The 9,759-nt window shown below is 46.0% G+C and overlaps 1 protein-coding gene across 1 annotated transcript in view; it reads right to left on the reverse strand.

Annotated features, from left to right (window-relative positions):
- Window positions 1–5,251, reverse strand: part of LOC148524892 (neural-cadherin-like) — a 148,145-nt gene extending 142,894 nt beyond the window's left edge. The window contains exon 1 of the mRNA XM_088471349.1: window positions 5,155–5,251. Coding sequence (XP_088327475.1) covers window positions 5,155–5,251 — 97 coding nt within the window. The remainder of the gene's footprint in view (window positions 1–5,154) is intronic.
- Between the last annotated feature and the right edge of the window lie 4,508 nt (window positions 5,252–9,759).

Consider the following 9,759-nt stretch of genomic DNA (forward strand, 5'->3'; position numbering starts at 1 on the left):
TGCGCTGGAAGATGAAAATACAGCCCTAAGGGCAGGGCGTTTCTAGAGAGGAGGGGGCCCGTGTGCAGACTCCGTCACGGGCCCCCTCATCTCCGTCCGGCAGCGCACAAAGCGGTGCGCAGCCAGTGCTGCACTTATAGCATGCGCTGGTCATCGGGAAAATCGCCGCGGCTGCCATTTTCCCTGTACTGAGCATGCGCAAATGAGGGGAAAATGGCCACGGCGGCCATTTCCAGCCATTTTTTACAGCACCAACACTGGCGCCGACGTGGGACTCCAGAGAGGTAAGTATAATATGGGTGCAGGGTGTGCGGTGCTGGCACATCCTGCACCCATTATAAATACGCCTCTGCCTAAGGGGGCCTATTTATCTTTCTATATTTGTGGCTATATCCCCCGAATATACCTGTTTTCGGGGGTTAACAACAAATATTAAGTTTCCCTGGATGTATGAAGGAGGGACTGTAGCAGGTAACAGAGATTCCATAGGGTTTCTGTAGGAGATTCGATGCTGCCAAATGTACCAATATCCGGAATGTGATACATTCTGGATATTGACTCCCGCAGGGCCGTTGAGAGCCTGGCCGGGCCCGGATAATGGAGGGGGCGTGGCCTAATCGCGGGAGGCTTGGCCACGCCCCCTTGGGGAAAAAATCATCACTTTTACGCTGCGCACCGGGGAGGGGGGCGCTATAAGCCCCCCAGCCCGGCGCTAAGCGGGGGGGTGCGATCAGTGGAGACTGCGAGTCTCACACAGCAGCCCAGCACAAGCTGTGAGCTGAGTTGCTGTGAGGGAGGGGGGGTGACCCAGGGGCCCCGACGGGCCCCTCTAGCAAGCCCTGGCCAGGGTAAGCTGTACCCGCTCCCCCCCTCTCGGCGCCCATAGACTCCCACAGCTAGCGCTGTCTGAAGATAGCGTTAGTCGCTGTAGCCTATGGGCTACACTGCGCATAATTAACAGGCGGAGTGGCAATGGCAGCCGTGCATGTGCAATCTACGGGACTGCACATGCGCAGCAGCTCTCTCGGAGCCCTATCCCCGCATGTGCCGGATGATATATCCAGGTGATATGATCGCATATTGCAATACGATCATGGGCGGTAATGCATGCCGTGCCCATTTTCCAGACGATTTTAACAGCGCTGATACCGGCGCTGACGTGGGACTCTGGAGGCGGAGTGGTAATTATTAAAAATATGGGTGCAGGGTGTGCAGATGCGGTGTGTCCCCACTGGACCCAAGGGCCTGTGTGCCCTGCACACCCTGCACCCATTATAGATACGCCCCTGATGAGGATCACACTCTACACCCAACTTAACTTTGACTAAAAGTATTTTAGAATTCCTTGGAATTTTGTTTGACGGTATATTATCCCTGTGGTAAATATGTGCAGTATAGTAATATGTACCTGAATACCATCGATTATCAACACCATATTACAATAACTGTCAGGTGAAAGTATTGATCAGATTCCACTACTTGTCAATGGGATAATCCTAAATAACCAACTATTCTTTTTTTGTGTAAAGTGTGTTGAATACTGCATAACCAATGTATCTACTGTAGTTAATTTAATACCACTTTCATACAGAAAATCAAATTACCGGGTAAAGCACTCTTACCGGTAATTTGCAGATGAACACAGATTTTTCTTCGGTGTGAAATAGTCATGTTTCTCTGATTATACTAATTAATCTGTATTCTCGGATATTGGAATAATCCGATACTTGAGAAATCTGGACCAGACCCCTCGTAAAGTAACTGTTGTATGAATGACTGCGCAATTCAAATAACCTTGAACTACATTATTCACTGCCAGACCCTCCCTGAAGGCAAATCTGCTGTCAATACTCCTATTAGAGCTCAGGACGTGGTCAGGAGGCCTATCACAGTATAGCCATGCAGCTGCCTGAATGGGCATAAAGATGAATAAACACAAAATCATGTTAATAGAACAGGATAATCCACTGGAAGTATTCCATATTCCGCTAAATTTTAATAATCCTGTTCCATTTTTATGGAGACCCTTCATCGACCATAGGAAATAATGAAAACTAAAAATAAATGCACCACAAAAGGAAAAACAGTAATTATACCTAGGACTAGAGCAAGGGAACATGCGGCTCTCCAGCTAATGTCCTTCCAAATGCAGTTGCATGCTGGCAATTATAGTGCTATAACAGCTGGAGAGATAGGTTGCTTAAATCTGCTCAGTAGATTACAAATACATAGTGAATTCATTATCAAGGGGCTTTATCTAGACATTGTGGACCCCAATGTACGTGGGGCTTTGACTCGGGAGGAGGGCTTCCCTTGACTCTGGGAGCCATAGCATATGCAACCCCTGTTACTACTATGGTAGTTATGCCTAGGGGTACCGAGACAGGAAAGGGAGGAGCGAAGTACATGCCATGGGCCTTTCCAGGGCCGGTGCCTACAAAAGAGGCATGCCAGGTGGAGTGGCCATGCCACTTTCAGCATCTTCATAGGGAGCCTGATATTCACTACAGAGTATGGCCACCCACTCACACACCTGGAAAGACCCCCAAGTATAGGGACTGACATTTCTCATGGTGGCCCTGGTTACACCATTGGTGCTGACATCGCACACTGGACTTCAAATGCCAATAATTATTGCAACATTTACAGAATGCACAGATCTCAATGGCAAAGACCATATACTGCAAAGCACTACTACCCTGTAAATAGTATTTACTAATTACCCTAAATATAAACCACCCTTAATTGACAAACCCCTCCCTAAAATCACAGGTCACCAATTACAATCTTCAAATGAAAAGACCATGAACAAATATACATAAAAGCATATTTAACTAATAATTAAATACAAATAGTATATATAACACATTACCAGAAATTCAGAATATACAGCACTTGGTATATAATTATAGTGTTATATCAATACCATCAATATTAATAAGGAACAGATAATTGTTATTCTAGTCACGTACATCATGTACTTGAAAATTCAACTTTTTATAATAATTTAATACTACTATAATTATAATATGGCAGTTTATAAGCTTTGTGATTAATTAATAAATGTTCTAACTATATAATTTACAGAGTACTCTGTATATTATTGGAAATATTGGTAATTGTCACATTCATAATATGCCAGTTTTACTTATGTGTACGTATACTGTGCCCTATATCATCTTTGTAGCTAGTAATAGGAACGCATTACTGGCAAATTAGGGCTCATATAAACCAGATCATAAACAGGGTCACAAATTCTGGAAGAAAGCGCCTCTGTTTCTAAAGGGGATGAGCCCCCACTATCCGCACCAGCAAAAACCTGGAAAGCTTTCATTGCCTGTTCCTATATAATACTATAATATAATAATGCTGTAGATGTACAGTGTCATATAGGAATATACAGTGATGATCTGCTGGTAAACATATAAGGATGTGTATACACAATGCAATCCTAATACTTCCAGAAGTGAATGAAGAATCACAATTGGATACAAGCAGCTTTTGTGTAACTGCAATATATAAATTCTGCATCTACAGTATAGTAGGTAGGAGAAGACAACTGATTATATTAAAAAAATTTTTTTATATAAATAATAAAATACCTTTCCAGGCCCAGGGCAAGTGACCCCACTTTCTGACGTCTTAACACTAAAGTTAGTGCAAAATATAAAATATGCGAAACCATCACCCCTTGTAATGTTATACAGCAGGACACACTGATGAGTAGTATCACCCCTTGTAATGTTATACAGCAGGACACACTGATGAGTAGTATCACCCCTTGTAATGTTATACAGCAGGACACACTGATGAGTAGTATCACCCCTTGTAATGTTATACAGCAGGACACACTGATGAGTATCACCCCTTGTAATGTTATACAGCAGGACACACTGATGAGTAGTATCACCCCTTGTAATGTTATACAGCAGGACACACTGATGAGTAGTATCACCCCTTGTAATGTTATACAGCAGGACACACTGATGAGTAGTATCACCCCTTGTAATGTTATACAGCAGGACACACTGATGAGTATCACCCCTTGTAATGTTATACAGCAGGACACACTAATGAGTAGTATCACCCCTTGTAATGTTATACAGCAGGACACACTGATGAGTAGTATCACCCCTTGTAATGTTATACAGCAGGACACACTGATGAGTAGTATCACCCCTTGTAATGTTATACAGCAGGACACACTGATGAATAGTATCACCCCTTGTAATGTTATACAGCACTGATGAGTATCATCACTCACCTTGCACCAGGCTGTGCACCTTCACCTGTATCTCGGTCTGTCCTCCCTGCAGCTTGTGGGCCAGGTACAGCCGCCCGGAGCCGCTCTCTATCCGCACCGGGGGATCGGGGGGCCAGCTGATCTCAAACCACTTGCCCCGGTACCTCCTGTCCGGGACGGTGAATATTGTTTCCCCGAGGGCGCCCCCTGCCGGGACACGCACGGTGTAGGACGAGGATATGGCTTGGGGCAGAGAGGAGCGGGCAGACCTGTGCCGGGCTGTGAGAGAGGGCACAGGGCTGCTGCGGGCTGGCACAGAGCGGGCACGGGACTCGGAGAGGGCATGGATGATGGGCATGGAGGGGTGAGATGTTGGCTCAGGAGGGGAGAATGCAGTAAGCCGCGGGGGTGTAATTGATGATTGGGGCAACGGGGTAGGATGGGACTCTGTACTCCCTGGCAAGGGAAATTCTGCCAGTGTTGGCATAGAAAGTGCCAGGCTGAGCACTGGGGCTGACGGCTGTAACTGAGTGGCAGAGTGTGGCATCACTAAGGTGATACTTGCGCTCTGGCAGCCCCCCCGTCTAGTTGGTGGGTACCCTGCTGTGCCATCAGCTTGAAACTCTCCCTGGGCAACACCCGGGACTTTCAGTGACTCGTCAGGGAGAAAAGAATAGATGGAGTCCCCTGGACCAAGCCCACGGACAGCACCCTGGTCCTCTTCTTCCAGAACCACTGGAGTGCCCCGAGACTGGCACTGAGTGGCAGAGAATTCCAAGAGGATGATAATGGGCAGAATGCAGCCATGTAGTTTCCAAGTTCCGTAGCACATGATGCCCGGGCACAGCAGCAGCATCCTGCACTGCACTCACTCCCTTGGAACCAGCATGCAGCCAGCAGCAGGAATGTACCTGGAAAAGGTTGCAGGAGGGTGCAGCTCCAGCAGATGGGGTGTGAAAGCTCCTCTGCTCCTGCTTCACACAGTGCACAGTATCTCAGGCTGGACATGTGTGGAGGATGCTAATCAGGACACGCCTCAACGACCAGCCCTGATACAGGGCAGTGACCTCATCACATGTCAGCCCTACCACCATGGCAGACACAGCACCAACCTATTATCAGATGGCAACCTTTACAAGAAAAATCATAGTGAATTTGCTGTAGCTCTCATGTTATACAGCAGGCTTGGGATTGTATAGAAAATGCACCTCTTGCCAAAATGTTTCAAACTATACAGTTAATATTGGGTAAAATATCTCCCTGGACCTTAAATTGCTCATATGTTACTGTATTTGATCACTTTTAAAAGATCATCAGTGTTCCAACTATGGAATTAGTGCCCATTCCTGTTCTAGGTAAAGGACAGTTTAAAGTGGAGAAAAGTGGTTAATCAATCTCTAGCACATTTTAATATAAGCTGTATTCAAAGTGGGTGCCCTGAAAAGTTCTAAAACAAATTGGACAGCTTACATTTAGGGGCATATCCAATTGTCTGCAAGATATTTCTTGCTGAAACTAATGTGCCTATCACATCCAAATTCCAATTAACGCGGCTATACTGTACATGCTCCCGATTCACGCCCCATCCAATTAATGCGGCCATACTCTACATGCTCCCGATTCACGCCCCATCCAATGAACGCGGCCATACTGTACATGCTCCCGATTCACGCCCCATCCAATTAACGCGGCCATACTCTACATGCTCCCGATTCACGCCCCATCCAATGAACGCGGCCATACTCTACTTGCTCCCGATTCACGCCCCATCCAATGAACGCGGCCATACTCTACATGCTCCCGATTCACGCCCCATCCAATGAACGCGGCCATACTCTACATGCTTCCGATTCACGCCCCATCCAATGAACGCGGCCATACTCTACATGCTCCCGATTCACGCCCCATCCAATGAACGCGGCCATACTCTACATGCTCCCGATTCACGCCCCATCCAATTAACACGGCTATACTGTACATGCTCCCGATTCACACCCCATCCAATTAACGCGGCTATACTGTACATTCTCCCGATTCACGCCCCATCCGATTAACGCGGCTATACTGTACATGCTCCCGATTCACGCCCCATCCAATTGAAAAGAGAAAAACCTTGCACGCTAGATTTGGCTGGTTTTAGCTGCGTTATTTATGGAGAAAAATGGGTAACTAAGATTACAAACTGCACATAAATATTGGATAACAGTATAGAAGTCTATTACTGGGCAAAAACAAAATATTTGGGGCTTTTAAAAGGTTTCAAATGGCTATTTCCATTTTTTATGGAAAGCAAGTGTTTTTAAACAAAGAAATGATTTAGTTAAATTAGGGGTGCATAAAAAATGCATGTAAGCTGATTTTAGAGTCCTTTATAGACACTTTTAAAAACTGGGAAAAAAAAACCTGTCAAGCTAGATACACATTAAACGATTTGCTAACAATGCGTTATTGTTAGCAACTTCCCCTGAACTCATAGACAAACGATATAGTGCATACACACTGTGCAACATTACTAACGACCAAATGATATATAGTTCGTCATTAACTATTTCCAAATTGTTAGATTGTAAACGATGTATCATTTGCTGTACCAAACACCTGACGACCATCTTAAAGATTTCAGCCAAAATATAAATAATGGGCTGTACTATGATAAAGATGCATACACAGATCAGTGAGATCCGTGCATGCATCTGTGTAAAATAAAAAATTACGTGGGGTCCCTTCCTAAAAGCACAACTAGCCCTGAACTTTTCAGAGCCAGTCCTGGTTGTGAAAATACAGGGGTTAAAATACGTAGGAGTCCCTTGTATTTAGCACAACCAGCACTGGGCTCAGCGAGCCGGTCCTGGTTTTGGAAATACAGGAGACAAAGTGAGTAGGGTTCCCCTGTATTTTCCATAACCAGCACCGGACCGGTGCTGGTTATGGACAACACCGATGTAATGCCACAGCCAGGGGAACCCTTTCACCGGGTCTCCCGGCCAAAGCATTACACCTGACCACTAGTCAGCCCTCATTGGGGATCCCTGGGGAGGTAGGGACCCCCCAATAAAGATGTCCCCCTCTCAAGGGCACCCCTGGCTTGGGCTGAGCCTGGGGCTATCCCTGGCCGGTGGATGCCAGGTAGATTGTGTCTTTTGCTGGAGAACTACAGGTCTCGGCAAGGATCCCCCGGCTGTTACTTAGCGAACCACAAGTACCAGCATGCGGGCATTAAGAGCCCACTGGTACCTGTAAAATAAATATTAAAATAAACACAAGACATACACACCATGACAGTATAACTTTATCACACTTCCACTGACACTCACACATACTCACCTACAATCCTTGGACACGTCTTCTTTTCCATGTAGGCATCCAATGTCTTCTTGAAACAGAAAAACGAAAAGTCCCGACTCACAAACTTAGTACCGGCCTCTAAGGATGGTACTTTCCGAATGACAACTCAGCAACAGCATTTCTCTATAGAAATCCTGATGCTGAGCGTTTATTGGCTGAGAGAGGTGAGCCTCCACCTGTCTCAGCTAATGAACGGTTCCCACCATTGATTTTAATTGTAAGAACTATTATGTAACCATTAGTAACCTAGCGGTTCTCACCATTGAAGTCAATAGTGGGAACTGTTCATTGGCTGAGAGAGTCGGGGGCTCACCTTTCTCAGCCAATGAACGCTCAGCACCAAGATTTCTATAGAGAAATGCCACGGCTGAGCAGTCATTCGGGAAGTACCATCTATAGAGGACGGTATTAAGGGCTCGATTCAGACCCCCTTGCTAGTTGCGTTTGCACACAGCCAGCGTATGCAAATTCGGCCAACCCGCAGCAAGGCATGCAATCGCACGGCAAGGCATTAGCACGCCCACTATGTTTTAGCATGCGATCGCTTTGTGTATGCAGACGCCCACCAGCCTGGCTTAAGACGCCCACTAGCGCACGTATTCTCCAGGAAGTGTATGCAACCATCGGTAACATCGAGTACCATTGGAAGCGATTGCAGCACTTGTGGCTGACCATACCCTACCGCAAGCACTGTAAAATTCAGCCAAGTGACGTGTACTATGATGCTGCGTCTTAATTATGCACGCCTCTGCAACAGCATTAAGACGCTCGGGTACGCCTGCATTCGCACCTCCACTCCTCCGTTTTCTCCAATCAACATCTTGCACACGTAGTCATTGAGGATGCTTCTGTGGAATTGCACATGGAGGAGGAGGATATTTTGGTGGATGAAGGCGCTAAGGATGATGAGGATGTTGATGCCGAGGATGTCCTTTGTGTAAGTAAGGCCGGGACAAAAGACAAAAAAAATCTACTTCTCACATGTGCAATTATTTCCATCCCAATCCGGACAACAGTTGTCAAGCCATATGTGCCCGTTGCCATGCAAGAGTGAGTAGAGGGAGGGACCTAAACCACCTAGGAACCTCCTCCTTGTTATGTCACTTGGCGCGCATTCATCAAATATCAAAGTGTACATCACCAAGTTCCAAACAAGTCCAGTGTCACCTACCTGCTCCCTCTCTGTGAGATCCAAGCGCCTTCGATCACCAACACCTGCATCACCAACATCCTCATTCATCATCGGAAGTAGTCCTGCTGCATCCAATGTTGGTATTCGAAGCATGATTGACTGCTCTCCTATCCGTGATTCCTCAGAAGGATCCTTGATGACTATGCCTGTTGCTGCTGCTGTTGCTGTGAGTGGATCTTCATCCCAGAAGGGGACCAGGAAGAAGACAACTTGTAGCTTATCCTCCAAAAAACAATTAACTGTCAAACAATCGTTTCCAAGGGCAAACAAGTATGACAGCAATCACCCATTTGCACAGCAGATTACTGACACCATAACAGCAATGCTGGTATTAGATGTGCATCCAGTATCCGCCATTACTGCAGTGGGTTTTCAACAGTTAATTAAGGTTCTGTGTCCTCGCTACCAGATCCCTTCTAGATTCCACTTTGATAGAACAGCAATTCCAAGTTTGTACAAGGACATTAAAAAAAACCTTATTAGTGTCCTTAGAAATGCCATTGTACCAACTGTCCACTTGACCACTATGTGGACAAGTGGGACAGGGCAAACTAAGGATTACATGACTGTGACAACCCACTGGATAGGTGTATTGCCTACAACAGCAACAGCGGCATCAGCAACATCTCCCAAAAGACAGCTGATACAGATGCAGGCTACTCTTTGTATAACTGGTTTCACTAAGAGGCATACCGTTGAGAATCTCTTAGAAAAACTCAGGGAAATCATTGCTAAATGGCTTACCCCACTTGTACTCTCCTCGGGATTTGTGATTTCGGACAATGCCACCAATATTGTGAGAGCATTACATGTGGGCGAATTCCAACACGTCCCATGTTTTGCTCAGACAATTTGGTGGTGCAACGTTTTTTAAAAAGTAAGACTGTCATGCAGGAGATGCTCTCGGTGGTCCGCAAAATATCCAGACATTTTAGACATTCGGCAACCGCTTGTCCAAGATTGCATGACCAGCAGGTAC

This window comes from Taudactylus pleione, unplaced genomic scaffold, assembly GCF_031769625.1.
Source record: "Taudactylus pleione unplaced genomic scaffold, aTauple2 ptg000114l, whole genome shotgun sequence".
NCBI classification, from domain to species: Eukaryota; Metazoa; Chordata; class Amphibia; order Anura; family Myobatrachidae; genus Taudactylus; species Taudactylus pleione.